Source organism: Myxocyprinus asiaticus, chromosome 21 (assembly GCF_019703515.2).
Source record: "Myxocyprinus asiaticus isolate MX2 ecotype Aquarium Trade chromosome 21, UBuf_Myxa_2, whole genome shotgun sequence".
NCBI classification, from domain to species: domain Eukaryota; kingdom Metazoa; phylum Chordata; class Actinopteri; order Cypriniformes; family Catostomidae; genus Myxocyprinus; species Myxocyprinus asiaticus.
Genome location: NC_059364.1, coordinates 5,828,265 through 5,847,705, shown reverse-complemented (window position 1 = coordinate 5,847,705; position 19,441 = coordinate 5,828,265). Strand labels below are relative to the sequence as shown.

Genomic DNA, 19,441 nt, shown 5'->3' with positions numbered 1-19,441 from the left:
TCCATCCATTTATCCATCTCTCCATCCATCCATTTGTTCATCATCCATGCATTTATCCATCCATCCATTTGTTCATCATCCATCCAGCCATCCATTTGTTCATCCATTTATCATCTCTCCATGCATTTATCCATCATCCATCTATTTGTTCATCATCCATCCATCCATGCATTTATCCATCCATCTATTTGTTCATTATCCATCCGTCTATTTGTTCATCATCCATCCGTCCATACATGTGTTCTTCCATCCATTTGTTTATCCATCCATCTGTTTGTTCATCATCCATCCATTTGTTCATTATCCATCTGTCTATGCGTTCATCCATCCGTCCATGTGTTTATCATCCGTTCATCCGTCCATCCATCCATCCAATTCTGATCTTGTTACCGATCTGTGTACAGCGACCGGTTTCACTGTGAGTCTTTAGGATTTAGAGACAAAGGTCGGGGATTCAGTCTTGATCCTTTTGGCATTCATGTCTGATTGTTCTCAGGCTCAATGCTGAATGATTCTCTCCTGTTTTTGATATGTTTGTGTGTGGGTGCACCTTCACAGATGTTGTGAAACAGGCCTCTTCCCTTCACAAACAACATCTATGTGTCACACTCGCCACATACTTGCTCAGGAATGCTGAAGGTTGGGATTTTTCTGCACTAATCACCTGAAGTGAATGTATGCCAGTGTGATTTTATTGTGTTCACTTGTTCACCCAAGAGCTATTACAAAAATATGATGATATTGAAATTTTAATCTGGTGGATAAAATTCACAAAAGTTATCCTAATTTACAACAGTTTTGAATTAGGTATTTCAAACCCACATACAAAACCACTGCTAGAGAAAACGATGGTCAATTGTATTTGCTGTGTGTGAACCCAGAAAACAGGCTTTGTTGGGTCACAGAAGTGCTCCTGTTTGTCCTTCTGTACATTCAGGTTATAAGTTGCCACGCTAAACTGAAAAGAGGCCAGATGACAAACAAAATGAGCTCTTCCTTGGAGGAACACTCTTGAATGCCTGTTCTTTCACCTCACACTTTCTTTATTTCCATTTTTCCTTCTCTTTCCTCATGTAGTGAAAAGCTGTCACTTAGACAGATATACTAGACAGTGCATTTCAAAGCAGGCGGCTCAGCTCCTTATGCATGCAAATATTTCATATTGCATTACAGTTTGGACATCGTACAATGTCACTTTACAATCAGCCTTTAAAAATTATGGACAATAAACCAAATCATGTGCATCATTGCAATAATAATAATAATATATATATATTTTTTTTAATATAAATTTGTCCAACATAAAATTTGTGTATAAATGTATCCACAATAAAGCCCCACAGGTATTATGTAAATTGCTAAATAGACAGGATGATAGTAGAACAACAAGGAGCACAGCGAATGTTAACTGTAGGGATGACTATCGCAAAACAACTCATGGCTTTTCTATGAAGGGTTCCCAACTCTGGAACATGCTAACATCTGAAATAAAATCAGTAACTGACATAAAATCTTTCATAATATTCGTTAAAGCGCTGGTTTAATAGAAACCAGAGCTGTACTCTAATTTCTTATACTATATGTCACCAGGGTTGGGAGCAACCTTAATATTTATTTAGCCATTTATTAATATTTTTTATATGATTAGATTATATTGCTTGGTTTATATAGTTTTTAATGAAAAAGGCTATCTAGGGACCTGAGATGCAAATTAGCATGTGCTATAATCTGAATATACCATCTTTTTTAAGTTTTTGTGCTTAAATTATGTTTTTGCACTGTTCCTATACAAATAAACCAATAAATAAATAATAAAAAATGAATGTTGCACATTTAGAAATATATGGAATATAGTATTTTACCTTTACTGAAAAAAAAAAATACTAAACCAGTGCACTTAAAATCAACTTAATACATTTATGTTTGAGATGAGAACATCATTATATTGTATTATGTCTAAGTGATATTCAACACAGTCATCAAACAGTGATATGATCACATTGCTGTGAAATGTTCAAATGGATTCAGACTTCTAATGGATGGTGTTCGCTCAACGTTGTTTTTACTGCTTGCTCAATTAACTTATTTCAAATGAGCTAATGCAACACAATTTCATTGTGTACAATCTATCTATTTTTACTTATCCAAATGTGTTGGGGCTACGTGAATAATATTTGTTGCATCAATGTATTGCTGAAACCGGGCAGGGGATTTCCAGTTCCCAGCATACTTTAGGAATTTTAAAATTAAGTGTTATTTTAATGCATTTCTGCACAGAATGAAACAAGTAGGAGACTTGTTTGTGTTTAATGATCTGTTATTTTGGGATTTAGAGGATATTCTATCATGTGTAATTTTTTGGAGGATAGCATTGTGGAGAAAAGTGGAGCTAATGGTTAGGTCGAGATTGGGTACATACTGAAAAATCAGCATGTGTTGCCTTTCACATGAAGCACATGCCATCATCAGATCATCAGTATAAAGACTGACTGATTGGGGATCTGTAAGCTCTCAACAGCATCATACTTGTTATATAGTACAAAAAGATATAATATCTAATATGATAATGTGTTGCTATAGCTAGCAACAAGCTGCAAGGTTCAATAGAGTAATTTGAACAGATCAAATTTAAGTTAGGTTAACTCAATTCATTTAGGCTTTCGCTACACAAAGTGTTCATGGGCCCCCAGAGATCTGCAGACCCCTATTTGAAAACCCAGACAACCAAGTGTCCAAATATTTTAGTCTTCGTTTTGAAATGTATATCAATTGTTTTATCATTTAAAACCCAACAAACTTTTTTTTTTTTTTTTTTTTTTTTAATGTTTTGCTTGAAAAGAATGCTTGTGCTGTCTTTTTGTGGACATAAATGCCACTTTGGTTTAATATTTTGTTTCTAGTGTAAAGACATTCAGACATTTTTAAATGTGGTTTGTGTATAATACTTGTTGTTTGCCATTTATGTCATGGTAATGCATTGTTTTTCTACACGAGCTTTTCTACCGAATAATAAAACTGTAGTAATTATTTCAGTCACACACGTCGCGCAGCGTTCTGTTTATATACGCCTGCACACGACGCCCCGCCCACTCGCGGGCGCGTCATGGTCATGACAGAAAATTATCCAGTTAATTATCATAATCAACCCCGCCCTCCGTGGCGAGCGTGTTCGTACATCTACCCTGGATCATCAACTGAAAAGGAAGAAAACCACTGGCTGCCAGAAAAGTTTTCCAGCGGGGAGAGGATCGGGCTCGATCGGACAGAGGACAGCCGCAAAATCGCGCTCTCAGGATTGTACATTATCGTCATATATTATTATTTTTGCATTATGGACGCGCTTAAATCAGCCGGGCGCGCGATCATTCGCAGTCCCAGTCTAGCAAAACAGTCCTGGAGCTCTGGGAAACACAAAAGTGAGTTTTACTGCTGTTATTGTACTGCTATTATATTACCAGAATGTACCTCCTAGCATCAAAGTTTTTGTTTATGTCTGTTGATCTGTCATGAAGTTCAGCGTCAAAGTTGTTTGCAACACATGGCTTGTATGTTACAACATGAATTGACAAGTATTCACATGAAATTTCGTAACAAATCACTCGTTGCTATTCTTCTAACTAAAGTCTGCTAACTGTCAATCGACACCATCTTTAGTGCAAGTTAAACTGAAATGTTCAGGAAATGGCCTTTCCATGACTGTGCGTCTATAGATTGCATATAGGTTTGACATAAAGCCATAATGTTCCAGGATTCAATACAAGCTCAGCTCAATCGACATAATTTGTGACATAATTACCCCCTAAAATCATTTCTACTCATCCCTCTTTTATAAAGCAAAAAAATCACTTACAAACCTGTGTCTGTGTAAAAAGCAAAAACCACGTTTACAGTAAGGGACCTACAATGGAAGTGAAAGGGGCCAGCTCATAAACACTAAAATATACACTGTTTCGTAAGTATAGCCACAAGACACAAACATTTTACCTGTTGACATGACTTTAGTATGATATAGTCTCTTACAAGCTTTATCTGTGTAAAATTATAACCAGTATAACAACTTCACTGTCACGTTGCGCCGTAAACCCAGTAATCGCTGTCTTCGACCTCTTACACTCAGCGGACACGCCGGCGGGAATTTACGCTTAAAATTTTAAAGTCTCTGTATAAAAAAGTCAGGCATATGAGGTATCATTGGAAGCTTAGAATCTGAACTTTTCACTTCTAAATTTATGTTACTTAAAATAACAAAAGGCCTCAAAACATTCGCGTTGAAAATTAGCGCCCCCCAGAGGTAATGGGGTAGAAATGTTTATATAAAAATAAAATTCCTTCACGTTGCACATAAATGGACAAGTCATATATCAAATGAAAGCTCTCACTCTCAGGAATGTGACTTTACAGTAAATTGTGTTGCCCTAATACCAAGTCAAATCATTTTTATTTGTGTAGCACCTTTCACAACACACATCATTTCAAAGCAGCTTTACAGAAAATCATGCTTTAACAGAAAATTAAACTGTAATATCTATAAAGTCTTAGAGTCATCATTGTGTAGTTTGATAAAATACGATTGTGAATTGTGTTTAAAAATAAGTAATTAAAGAATAATTGTATTTATAACCCCAGTGAGCAAGCTGAAGGCCACTGTGGCAAGGAACACAAAACTCCATAAGATGTTGGTTAATGGAGAAAAATAACCTTGGGAGAAACCAGGCTCACTGTGGGGGCCAGATCCCCTCTGGCTAACATCATGAATATAATGCCAATATTACTTCTGTATAGTGCAAATCATGGTTTAAAATGATTAAACTAAGTAAGTGTTAAGGGTCAGTGTTTATACTAAGATTTTGTATGAACTGTAAGATTAATGACTAATGTCTTTGAAGTCCATCCTGGATTAACTGCAGAAGTTCACATAGATGCAGTTGTCATTGTTAGTTGGATGATTAAAGCTTTTGTTGGCAATTAAATGGTAGTCTATGTATTCCATTATAAGAGTATAGTCCATCATTAGACCGAGGTGATGTAGGCAGAGATCAGATAGGTGTATCACAGTTCAACCTGGCTGGTAATTTCAGTGAGGTCTATCCTAAGTCCAAGGTTCAGGCAATGGCATATGAAGTATCCCATGTCTTATGGTTGGAGTTCGGATCAGTTCATCCTCTGAAGTCCATCGTAATAGACTGAATTGATGTTTTGCTGGCTATTAGTCATCATCACTCAGCGACACGTAGCAGTGGAGTCAACACGAAGTATGAATGGAGCTGGATCCAGCCGGTTCTGGTGACCTCAGGATAGGAGTCGCGAGGTTGAGACAGGGAAACAAATAAAATAATATTAGCATAGATGCCATTCAATTTATTGCAGAGTTATAGATCATGATCAATGTTTCTGGTTCTGGCAGACCTAACTAAAGCAGCCTAATTGTGAGTTGAAGGATAAATTAGGTATATGCCTGGCTAAATAGATGAGTCTTTAGTCTAGACTTAAACTGAGTGAGTGTGTCTGCATCTCGAACAGTGTTAGGGAGACTATTCCATAGTTTAGGAGCCAAATATGAAAGGCATCTACCTCCTTTTGTGGATTTTGATATTCTAGGAACTATTAACAGGCCAGAATGTTGCGATCATAATGAACTTGATGGAATATAGCGTTGTAGAAGGTCACTTAAGAACTGCGGAGCTAGACTATTCAAAGCTTTGTACGTAGTTAACAGAATGTAACGACGATAAAATGGGGCTAATGTCATATTTATTGGTCAGCACTCTGGCTGCTGCATTCTGAACCAACTGAAGTTTATTTATTAATCTTGCTGGACTTCCTCCCAGTAATGCATTACAATAATCTAGTCTTGAGGTCATGAACGCACAAATTCGTTTTTCGGCATCAGCAACAGAGAGCATGTGTCATAATTTAGCAATATTTCTTAGGTGGAAAAATGCTGTTCTACAAACATTGGTAATTTGATTTTCAAAGGACAGATTGGTATCAGATATAACACCTAATTTCTTCGCTGTTGAAGACGATGTAATGGTATATTCATCGAGAGTCAAATTATATTTTAGCAGCTTGTTTTTAGAGGTTTTTGGTCCAATAATTAGTACCTCTGTTTTGTTGGAATTGAGTAGAAGGAAATTTCTGGCCATCCAATCTTTTATTTCATTGATACACCCTGCTAATTTGGAGAATTGAGAAATTTCATCAGGTTTCGAAGAAATATAAAGTTGGGTATCGTCGGCATAACAGTGGAAATTTATTCCATGATTCCTGATAATATCTTCCAGGGGAAGCATATACAAGGAGAAAAGCAGAGGCCCTAAAACTGATCCCTGTGGCACTCCATACTTTACTTTTGTTTGGTTTGACAATTCCTCATTTACATAGAAAAGTGGTAGCGGTCTGCTAAATAGGACCTAAACCATGCTAATGCAACTCCACAAATGCCAACATAATTCTCCAGCCTATTCAAGAGAATGGCACGATCTATCATGTGAAATGCAGCAATAAGATCTAAAAGCACTAGAAGTGAAATGCAGCCGTGATCAGATGATAAGAGCAAGTCATTTGTAACTCTGATAAGTGCAGTCTCTGTACTGTGATGGGGCCTAAATCCTGACTGAAATTGTTCATATATACTATTTCTCTGTAGAAATGAACATATTTGGGAGGATACTACATTTTTTAGTATTTTCGACATAAATGGGAGATTTGAAATCAGTCTATAATTAGCCAGTTCTCCAGGAACAAGTTGTGGCTTCTTAATAAGCGGTTTGATAACTGCCATTTTAAAGTTTCTTGGGACATGTCTTAAGGATCTTGAGGAGTTAATAATATTAAGAAGAGGTTCTGAGATTACAGGAAATACCTCTTTTAAGTGCTTGGTTGGTATTGGATCTAACATATATGTTGTGGCTTTTGATGTTTCGATAAGTTTTGTTAGCTCTTCATGACCTATGACAGCGAAGGATTTACGTTGCTTGTGAGGAAAATTATGAGACACTGTTTTCTGAGGTGCTGTGACAGATGATTGCATAATTCCAATTTTATTTCTGATTATTTCAATTTATCAGTAAAGAAATTCATTAAGTTATTACTCTTGTGCTGCGACAGAATATCTGGTTCTTTTGAGGATTTATTCCTAACCAATTTAACCACAGTACTGAATAAACACCTTGGATTGTTGTGGTTATTTTCTATGAGTTTGCTAAAATATGCTGACTTGGCAGCTTTTAGTGCCTGTCTGTAGCTACAGACACTATCCTTCCATGCACCGCGAAATACCTCTAATTTTGTATTCTTCCACTTGCGCTCCATTTTCCGAGTTTCTCTCTTGAGAGCATGAGTGTGATCATTGTACCATTGTGCAGGGCTTTTTTTTCTTTAATTATCTTTAATCGAAGGGGGGCGACACTATCAATAGTGCTAGAGATGACTGTATTTATATTTTCTGTTATTTCATCAAGTTCTTCTTGGCTTTGTGGTTTACTGAGTGTATGAGATAGATCTGGAAGATTATTAGTGAAGCTATCTTTAGTGGTCGAAAGAATAGTTCTACCTGAATGATAGCGTGGTGTAGATTGAGTAACATTAGCTGATTGCAGCATACAAGATACGAGGTAATGATCTGAAATGTCATCGCTCTGCGGCAGAATTTCTATAGTATCAACATCAACTCCATATGACAGAATTAAATCTAGCGTATGATTATGGTGATGAGTTGGTCCTGTCACATTTTGTCTTACTTTGAGAATATCGATAAATGCTAATCGAAATGTGTCATTTTCATTATCTATGTGAATGTTGAAGTCACCAACAATTAAAGCTCTATCTTCAGTAACCACAAGATCTGATAAAAAAATTTGCAAATTCACCAAGGAAATCAGAATAAGGCCCGGGTGATCTGTATACTGTAGCAAGGGTAAAAGATGACAGAGTTTTTTTATTTATATCTGATGGTGTCACATTTAAGCATTATTAGTTCAAAAGACTTAAACTTAGATCCTGTCCTCTGAGTAACACCAAAAACTTCACTGTAAATTAAAGCAACACCTCCTCCTCAACCCCTCAGACGAGGCTCATGTTTATAACAATAACCTGGGGGAGTAGATTCAATTTAAACTAATATATTCATCCGGTTTAAGCCAGGTTTCAGTCAAACAGAGCGCATCCAAACTATGATCTGTAATCATTTCATTTACAATTAGTGCTTTGGTAGAAAGAGATCTAATGTTTAGTAGCCCTACCTTCATATGATGTTTATCTTTAATTTTTTTGTTTTGTTCAAGTTTGACCGTAATCAGATTTTTTCTAAATGATTTAGTGAGAGTTTTGTGTTTGGTAGTTCGGAGAACAGACAGTCTCTATGTGATATCTAGGTGATAGAGTCTCTATGTGTTGTAGTTTATGCGACTTGTGTGACGTCTCAAGGCAGATACCACAGTTCGAAAGGTTTTCAAAAGAATCACAAAGTGAAATATTATTTTTTGTAAGTCATCAAATACAAACGTCTCTTTTAGGCTCCGATAACTGCTGCTGTAAGCCCAAAATACCTAAAAACTTTACATCTGCTTTTACCTTATTAGCCATTGTTTACATGTCTGTGAGCTTGCTTGGCTGAATAATCTAATGTTATATCTTAGTTGTCCAGAACAAAATATGCCATCCAGAAGGAAAAGCATGCTAAACAAATCATCGGAATATATGTTGTCGATTACTGATGATAAAACGTTTTATATCATTGCAAAGGGGAGGATCTCAGTTTTCTAATGACACATAGATTGAGCTTCTAGTCCACTCAGAGGCTTAGATATTCAATGACACAACAAGGGTGGTGCTTGAACTGAAAATTAGACTGAATGTCTATGGACGAGCACATCTGTGAGGGTTAAAATGGGTTATTGCGCCACCTACATTTTAGATCTGTATATTGTGATGGAATGTGATAGAGAAAAAAATAGTTTTTCTAATGACTTTTCAAAGTGAGAACAGAACCAGAATTACATGTTTACAATTTTAGGACAACAACAACAAAAAAAATTATTTTTATTTTTCAAAAAATATTCAGTTTATCATAAGATTATAAACGCATACAATAATATTTATGAATAATTCAAGTCTTTTTTTTTTTATTTGTGCGGTTCTCTGAAAAATGAGACCAACTTTTTGAGTTTAAGGGGTTAAACTTTACACAAATATGGTTATAACATGATTGTATCACACCAAAATCATGTTAACAGGTATAATGTTTGTATGTTGTGGCTATACTTATGAAACAGTGTGTATTTTAGAGTTTATTGGCTGGCCCCATTCACTTCCATTGTAAGTGCTGAAATAGCACCGCTCTGCTCTGGTTGTAACATTACAGATGCTATCTTCTCTTCTGTTGTTTTGAAGTTCTTCGTAGAATTTTGCTTTCATCACATCTATAGGAAATGTACTTCTTGCTTAAAAAGGGTGGCAGTAGAATAGAGCTGATCTTGGCAACCCAGTGTTGCTAGGCAATGCTTTTTTGGTGTAATATGACATCGACTTGCATTATTTGGAAAAAAGAGAGTGACACTGAAGGAAGGCAGTCTCTGGAGTAGGGAACTTGTAACGCAGTCAGTTTAAAGGGAAAATAAAATTCTGTCATCATTTGCTCACCTTTATGTTGTACCATATGACTTTTGTTTTGAAGTAGAACACATAAGGAGATGTTAGACAGAATGACAGCCTCAGTCACCATTCACCTTCATTGTAAAAAGATGCAATGTAAGTGAATGGTGATTGATAACTTACTGCTTAAAGGGATAGTTCACTAAAAAATAAAAATTCTCTCATCATTTACTCACCCTCATGCCATCCCAGATGTGTATTAATTTATTTCTTCTGCTGCACACAAAGATTTTTGGAAGAATATCTCAGCTCTGTAGGTCAATGCAAGTGAATGGGTGCCAAATTTTTGGAGCTCGAAATGCACATAAAGCCATCATTAGGGTTGTCATGATTATGAAAGCTGGCTGACGATTAATTGTCAAACAAATAATTGCGACTCCAGCCAGGTCTCCTAAGCAACCAGATTGGCCCGGTTGCTAGGGAGGGTAGAGTCACATGGGGTAAACTCCTCGTGGTCGCTATAATGTGGTTCGTTCTCGGTGGGGCGTGTGGTGAGTTGAGCATGGATGCCGCGGTGGACGGCGTGAAGCCTCCACATGTCTCCATGGCAACGCGCTCAACAAGCCACGTGATAAGATGTGTGGGTTGGCTGTCTCAGATGTGGAGGCAACTGGGATTCGTCCTCCGCCACACGGACTGAGGCAAATCACTACACGACCACGAGGACTTTGAGCGCATTGGGAATTGGGCATTCCAAATTGGGAGAAAAAGGGGAAAAATCCCCCAAAAAACAAAAAACAAATAATTGCGATTATGATGATTAATTGTCATATTTCTTAAGGCGCATGTGTGCTTCATACATCTTAAGAAGTCATTTTTACATATTTAACTTCAAATATATGAATCAAATAATACAATAGGGACATAAGATTTCCTTTTAAGGCTTTAAAACTATATGAATGACATTAAAATATGTATTTAGATATCAAAGTATTTCTAAATACTTAAAATATATCTCTTTGGTCAACTTTAATTTTGGTCAATTTTACATTGACATTGTTGTTTTTGGAACTCATTTAAATATATATTACAGGGCCTGAAATTCGGCGTGGTATTGCGCACAATTTTAATAATTCCCGTAAGTTCCATGTTCATAGCGTGGGAAATTCCCACACACTTTTATTCACTTTACAGTGCAGCTGCAAATTATTAAACCATACAGATGAACAAACCAAATCAATAAACTTGTATTTGAATCAAACTGTAACTCCAGAAGATGCGCGAGTAAATCCGCTCTGTCTCTCACTCTCTCTCACGTGCAGCTGTCGGCAGAGCATTGAGCGCTTGTTGAGTTTAGTGTGAGCACGCGCAGTGAGGAAGCGCTTTGTCGCATAGTTACCGAGCTTAAGATGTTACAGATGTATAAACCTTTCTAAACCTGTTAATTCGACATTAAAATGGTGTTATACTGCATCTCTGTTAGCGAGCGATGCGATAAAACTATCGCCCCTGTTAATAATTAACAAAGCTGTTAACTTTGCAAGTGCGTGACATTGGAGTCATATTACATGGTTCCATCATTAGTCATAATGCAGCACATTTGACAAGAAAGGAAGAAATACCAAAAATGCTTTGTGTACCAGCTGCATGGGGAAGAGAGACACTTAAACACCTGTTTCATCTCTCGTCTCCATCTCTCCATCCAGGGTCGGAAAATAAAGGGGCTCTGGGCAAAAATGCCCCTGAAATTCAAAATATAGTGGCAAAAAATGCACCAGCAAAGAGTTGCTGTTCTTGTTTTATTAAAAACATCTGATATAGGCCTAGTCCAAATACACACATCACAATCTTCATTGGAATTTTTGCTGAACTTTATTTGTTTCGTGCCCTCCATTGTGCAGATGTTGCAGAGTCAGTGGAGGATGCTCACGCCATAAACGCGCACAAACGGGCACTCGCTTGGGCACTTTGATGTCATGCTCACGTGCTAAATTACGTGACCGTTCGGACCATTTATTCGAAATATACTGTCCTAAAAAGTAACATTATCGCTCCTTGTGCTATAGCCTTCTTACCTGCCCATCGGTTCATGTCACTTATGCATCTCTCTGTTTGAAAAGCCTCCTCACCTGCTAGAAGCCAAAAGTGCGAGAAGGATGGATGTTTTTTATTTATTAAGTTAATCAGGTCTGAGAGAACACAAAATATAATGTAACCAAATGCTACAATGTAGTTAATAATAATAATATTAACAAAAAATGATATCTGTATAATATCTTGCATTGTTTTATTCAACTGGCATGAAGGAGTTGCTAAGTTGTTTTTTTTTTTTTTAAAGGATAGTTGATCCAAAAATTCTCCTATCATTTACTCACCCTCATGCCATCCCAGATGTGTATGACTTTCTTTCTTCAGCAGAACACAAAAGAAGATTTTTAGAAGAATATCTCAGCTCTGTAGGTCCATACAATGCAAGTGAATGGTGATCAGACCTTTGTAGCTCCAAAAATTACATAAAAGTAATCCAGATATGACTCCAGTGGTTAAATCCATATCCTCAGAAGCAATATAATAGGTGTGGGTGAGAAACAGATCAATATTTAAGTCATTTTTTACTCTAAATCTAAAAAAAAGTAAAAAACAAAAACATATAGACATAATTTTTTTACTGTTTCTCACCCACACCTATTATATTGCTTCTGAAGACATGGATTTAACCACTGGAGTCGTATGGATAACTTTTATGCTGCATTTATATGCTTTTTGGAGTTTAAAAGTTCTGGTCACCATTCACTTGCATTGTATGGACCTACAGAGCTGAAATATTCTTCTAAAAATCTTCTTTTGTGTTCTGCTGAAGAAAGAAAGTCATACACATCTGGGATGACATGAGGGTGAGTAAATGATGACAGTGTTCAGTTTTGGTTGAACTATCCCTTTTTAATTTAATTTACCAACTGTTGCTTTGATTGCAGTTTAGCGATCCCTTTTTCTCTCTCTTTTTTTTTTGGTCAATGAACACCAGTTGAAGTCAAGGTTAGTTTTCATAGCAGTGTTGTTACAGCCCCAATAAAACACACCCTTAAACTCTCAGTTATTCAAGCTATGTGTTGGCATGCATTAATGTATAACTACTGAGACAACACATACTGTGAATGCCTCTGAGTAATGCTGCTGGTCTCAGCTGCTCGTGTCCCACTGGATCCAGTGCAGTCCTTGATCTCACTCGGAGTGTGTGAGTCCCGCAGACAGCAGTCATTCCAGTGGAGTTCAGTCCATCTGCTGCACAAAAACAAGCTTAAGTGCCGGGTGATCTTTTTGTTTGGTTTCACTGGGGAACCCCTCCACAAACATGCTTAGCTGTTAGACTGATGTCACCACACTGTGATGTTTAGGGAAGCATGATTGTGTAGATTTACAATGTTGGTTAGTGACCAATCGATATTTGGTCATTTTTTAGATTATCGGCATCCGGCGATAACTGTACCGGCTTGGCCTTGCTCTCCCCCTTGTTTGCAAAAATAGTCAATAAATAATGCACAATTTCGGTTCAAACGTTTTTAGTGTATTTCAAGCAAAATTTTATACAATGAACCTTTCTGAATTTCAACATATATTTTTACATTTCATTTGCTATAATTAGATTAAAGGAGTATTCCAGGTTCAGTACAAGTTTAACTCATTGGACGGCATTTGTAAATATTGTAATCCTATTACTTTACTGAATTAAAAGTAATCACATTACTAGTTACTTTCGCTTTAAGTTATTTTCTGAAAAATAAGGTTTTTGTTTTTCCATTCAACAAATTCAAAATACTGTCTTTATTTCCTCCTTGTTCATTGTCATACACAAGCCATACGTTCAGCACCACACATTTCTCCGTTACAATGACTTGAACACCCTTCAGCTATGTATACAGACATATTATGAACTTAACTCATGCTTTAAATGTATTCTACATAAATCATATTATTTTACTTTTAAGTACAAGTAATGTACTTAAAAGTAATTAGCTTATTTGAAAGTCAGTAACTAATCTGATTGCAAGAATTTTTTTTAATGAAAGGAATTATATTACAATAACTAATTACTTTGTATTCAGATTACACCCAACACTGATGTGTATATACAGTATTTATTATATTTCTGCATTATATAACGACTGTCGGCTACCATGCTCTGTAGTTGTTGTATCGGCCAATGGAAAAATCATATTGGCCATCATATCAATTATTGGCCTTAATATAAAAAAATTATTTTCAGCGTTTAGTAGGGTTGCCATGATACAACAATTTTACTCATCATATTACCAATACCAGTGACATTTTATAAGTCTCAATACCAATCCCTAGCAAACAGTATAGGTCAAAATGTCAATTCTATTGTTTGCTATCAGTTGTTTTAGTGAACTCAGCATTACTTTGTATACTTGTGAACAGTGTTAGAAATTAACTTTTTCATTAAGGGGCATTTGTTCTTTGGATTTGATTTTCGGGGCATTTTATACCTTTTATGAGGGCATATGTTTTCTTATAAACAAATTATGTCAAAAACTTCAATTTAATCAATTTATTAACATAAATGATCTCTAAATAATTATATCTAATGTTTTATGCAACAATTTGTTTACCAAGGCCTGGAATAGAATATGTAGGAGTATATCATATTTTACAAATAAAACAGAATAACTCACTATGGGGGCATTTTTGCCCAGAGCCCCATCAATTTCTGCCCCTGCTTGTGACTATAGGAAAACAATGGCTGTTTGCATTGAACTGTTGCCTGCGAAGGGACTGTTTTGAAGTGAAACACATAATAAACAAACAATGACTAATTCCTGAGACTTGTTCTCTTGGTATCCATGGTGACATTGAACATGGTTGACGGGGTCACACTCTGTTACTAATGATCAATATTCATATCCAAACACCCTACAAAGGGCTGACACATTCCTTTATAAACTTAATTTTACCAAACCTACTTTAAAACATTCAATTCAATTTACACATTTAAGCTGTGAGAGCAGCAGGCAGTAACTGTTAATTTTGACATGTTTGGGCCTGTCATTACAGGAAATGTCACACTGCAGCAGTCTCACAGAATGTAATGTCTGAAAGTCACCCTCACTGTTACACATAATGCATCTAATCATGATGCATTTCCAGATAGTCAGGGTGGTGGACTGTAGTTTAGTTCTGAATCTTGAGATTGTGTGCCCACTTTTGACACCCACAATTTGAATCTAAGATTTCTAATCATAAGTTCTAGAATGTAGTATATTTTATAAAACAGACAGTTATGAAATTCTCTTTAGGAAAGCCATGTTCGAAGACATAAAATGGCAATAAACACAAGCACCTGTGAATGCACATTCTATATGAATGTGCCAAATGCTACATTGTTTTGCAAGCGTAAATAGCCTACAGTTAGAATAATACACTACTTTAATTTACTTGCGAGATAATTGTGTGTAGTGAAAATTATGAATAAATTCAGTTATGAATTGAACATTGCTGTCTTGTATCATATTGTTGGCGCTGTTTCATAAAAACACAGCCTGCTCTCTTGTAAATTACATGACTGTGGCGACATTTTCGCAAAATTATATTACATGGTTCCTTACATGTATTGCGGTGAAATATCCACTGTGCGGCACTAAAAGCGAGTTAAATGTTGTCCTAACAGAGGAGGTTTTTAAGGTTAATGATCTGTCAAGTTTTAAAGGGAAAGTTCACCCAAAAATTTAAATTCTCTCATCGTTTACTCACCCTCATACCATCCCAGATGTGTATGACTTACTTTCTTCTGCTGAACACAAATTAAGATTTTTTTAGAAAAATGTCTCGACTCTGTAGGTCCATGCAATGCAAGTGAATGGTGGCCAGAACTTTAAAGGTCCAAAAAGCACATAAAGGCAGCATAAAAGTAATCCATATGACTCCAGAGGTTTATTCCATGTCGTCAGAACAGCCTTCTCTGCTGGCCTAACATGCCAAATAAATAAATATTTTTAATCCTTTCATTCTCAATCACCTTTTCCCTATGTAGTTTTAATCGCTTTCCACTCTTAATTAATCTACAAACAAATAGAGAAAAACGAAAAGTTTATCCAGTCAGAATTTATTCCTTGATGCTTACAAGCAAAGTGTGACAACTGTTTCACAAATCACATGCCTGAAGCCGAGCTCGTTAGCCGAAGCAGCGCGTGAGTCTGAGCTCCAACCCGTCAGGCCTTCAGAATTTCCACAGAATCCCTCAACATTGCAAATGAATGGGCAACTAATGTCAGATTGTCAGATTCATCAGCCAATCAGATTGATTTATTTGTTCTTGTGGGTGTGGTCTTTAGGATATGTCCTGGTCGAGGCCTTCTAGCTGGCCTTGGGTGACGCAATCACGCTATAAGTGACGTACGTAATTCAAGAGTGAAAAGCGTAAGATCAAGCTGTCTGACGAGTTGGCTGTCATCACTGCTGGTATAGCCGTTGAGAAAGAGATCCTTATGGATTTAAAAATGACTGTGTGATTGCTTATTTTATTAATCAGGAAAAAAGGACTGATTTTCACTTCAAGTAAATTGGTAAGTGCTTTTTGCATTGTTATAGCAACATCAGGAGTTTTTTAATTGTAAATTAGGCTGCTTGAGCATCAAGTTTTGAAAAGTAGTGCTGCGTTCCATTCAACTCGGAAAGTCGGATTTTACAACTTCCAACTAGGAAAAGTGCAATGGAATGCATCTTGAAGTCAGAATTACAACTTGTAGGCTCGTGCAGAAATTCTCAACTCCGATTTCACGGAGATGCAGGGGCATGATGTCACACAAACCTGTCGACACTCAGGGAGATATACAAAGTAAGTGATAAACATTCACTTTATTAAGTAATATCGATACATGAGTTCGTTTCCACATTACGTGATATTAAAGCTTGTTTAACAAATACCTGCAGAAACAGGTGTATAAAACATTATAATCTCTTTTGATAATCGTACACCTGAAGCACAAATGCTAGCGCTGCAGTATTGTTTATCAGTTAAGTTGCTAGGAGACATCTCTAATGAGAGTCAAACCCCTGCTAAGCGAATGGGAGCGGGGAATGTAATGCATTTATGGAGATTTCAAGTAGGAATATCCCACATCCAATTTGAATGGAACGCAGCATAACCGTGTACCCTGACGAAACGAAATTTATTGCAAGCAACATTTAAATCGCAAATATTATTAGAGTTTTCCTGGTATTATAGACCTCCTTGGTAGATTCATATGAAAAATTATGATTTTTGAATTTCTGTTCGGGAGATGTTCATTTCACAAAACAGTCATGCTGCAGTTAAAATTAGGCTTGCTTGAGCATTAAGGGTGTGTTCACACTTGGCAGGTTTGGTTCGATTAAAACGAACTCTGGTGCGATTGCTCTGTTAGTGCGGTTCATTTGAACAAGAGTGAACGCTGCCATCCAAACCTTGGTGCGCACTAAACAAGTGGACCGAGACCGCCTGAATAGTGGGTCTCGGTCCGCTTCCAAACGAATTCTGGTGCGGTTCGATTGATATATGAACGCAACCTGGACCAAAGACGTCTAAACGGACCAAAAACAGGAAGTAATTTGCCTAATACTGACCTCAAGCATACCTGGTTCTTCTCATCATAGGAGCTGTGTTGCCCATTACAGTTCGGTACAGGCGTCGGAACCGCCGTCAGCCGTCCTTGCAGCATATCTTCGTTTGTGTATGCAATGGAGGAATTCCTGGCACTGTTTTGACTCCTTTACACTTTACTAGCTCTTCGTTTGTTCTCAACTGGTAAAAATACCACCATATATACATATATAAATATAACGAGCGCATTTCACCCAGCAGCCAGCATTGTTTTGGATGATCGTTAAGTTCCGTCAAAAAAATATATGTCATAAAAGCTGTCCAATCAGGTTGTGACTTTTTTCCTGATGCCTTTGGTTTTGTATCTTTAGGTTTGGTGTTAAAAATGCCAGTGTGAACGCTAAGCGAACCAGGACTAAATGTATCAATTTCTTTTTTGGTCCGGACCAAGAGAACCGAACTACAAGTGTGAACACACCCTAAGTGTCGTTTCAAGTTCTGGCTTTCTTGCGTGGACGTGTTTTTAAAATGTCAGTTGGTATGACTAGTTAGCTGCGACATAATGTATGATGCCCAAAGGCATAGTGTGTCTTATTCATTGTGAAACTGTGTTTTCTTAATGGCATGAATCACACTGCAGGCCTAGAGTGTAAATGCATGGCCTGCCACTGCATGTATGTATATTATAATAAAAGAATAGCTTTCTCAGAAATGACTTAAATTGCCTGAAAATCTTCCCCTTTGCTACAGCTAATGTTGTCAGGAGCTTGTGTTGGCACTATGAAGAGAATCTCAGATTAATGTAGATGTGTAGAGGGCTCAAGTTACTGGCTGTTGGTTTCAGTAATCTCATTCAAGCTTAGCGTGGAGGCAAATGAAAGCTCTGACATATCCTGTTTACTGTCTTTCCACTGAGCTGTCTTGCCTGGTCTTCTTCAAGACAACAGATTTGAACTGTAGAATTGTTTTCTTTGTGGCCACCATCAGATCAGCCGAACTACAGCACAAGAACTTAAAAGGACCACATGAAACAAGTCATTTTGCTTCAGTCATTTGTTCGCAAATCTGACTGTGCAGCAAAAGAGGAGTTTTAATAATGGATTGAGTTACAGAATTATTGGATGCCGTCTAAAACTCTGTGGTTCTGAAATACTAAAATTGCATTCCTTGACCAAATTTGACTGGGATGTTTCCATGTTAACAGTCTGCTCCTTTAACTTAGCAGCTCTCAAATACTTGAACACCGGGGATAAATCTGGTAATGCATACTCTGATTGAAAATATTGGGTCTGCAATTCTCATCTTTCAGCTGGGAGGGTTTGGTGCTCCCGGTGGGATGTGCAGCAGGGAAATGTGTCCAAAGTCATGCAGAAGATCTGAGAAAGGCTACCAGTGTGTAATGGAGATTGCTTCCATCTGAACACTTTTACAAGGCAGATTTACCACCTCACAGACATCTGTAATCACAGCACACACACATACACTCGTTTCAGCATGTACATCTGGAGATTGAAAGCCGATCAGGGTCAGTAAGAGATTAAGAAAGTGTTTGATACAGTGCTTAAACATGGATGGACATTTAAATGTCACATGGGAGTTTTGATGTTACGAGACACTCTTGGGCATTATACAGGGTACCCGTGGGTCCTTAAAATGTCTTATGTCTTAAATTTACTTTTTAAAATTTAAGGCCAAAAAAAGTCTTAAATATCTTAAATAAATTACAAGAAGTCTTAAATTTCATTTGCTGAGGTCTTAAATTTTGGGGTGTGAATAGAGGACACGCAAAAAAACAGCAGAATCTGCGCTAGTCATAATCATCTCTCTTGTGCATTTAGCAGCTGACGCTTAGTTTAGTGTGAGCGCGCACAGGGAAGCGCATTTTTACTGAATTTACGATGTTACACCTGTAGAAACCTTCAGAAACCAGTTAGTCAGAAATGCAAATGGTGTTATTATGCATCTCTGTAAGCGAGCAATACGCTAACACTGTCGCTCCTGCTTAAAATTGACAAAGCTGTCAACATTGCAATTTGCAAGTGCTCAATGTTGGAGCCTCTTTTGACGCCTTTTAAATCTTGGCACTTCCTTATTTTACATCACCTTTGACAAGAATTGTAAAGCTAACAGAACTACCCAGCTGCAGAGTTACACCTGTTATATCTCTCATATCCATCTCTCTAGATCTGGCATATACAGGTATATTCTCTGCCATCTGAATCAGTCAATTGAAAAAAAACAAATTGTGTA

The 19,441-nt window shown here is 37.0% G+C and overlaps 1 protein-coding gene across 1 annotated transcript in view; it reads left to right on the top strand.

Annotated features, from left to right (window-relative positions):
• The first annotated feature begins 3,133 nt into the window (after positions 1-3,133).
• LOC127411964 (low density lipoprotein receptor adapter protein 1-B-like) overlaps positions 3,134-19,441 on the top strand; it is a 65,517-nt gene continuing 49,209 nt past the window's right edge. The window contains exon 1 of the mRNA XM_051647937.1: positions 3,134-3,416. Within this exon, the coding sequence (XP_051503897.1) occupies positions 3,332-3,416 (85 nt within the window). The 5' untranslated portion in view covers positions 3,134-3,331. The remainder of the gene's footprint in view (positions 3,417-19,441) is intronic.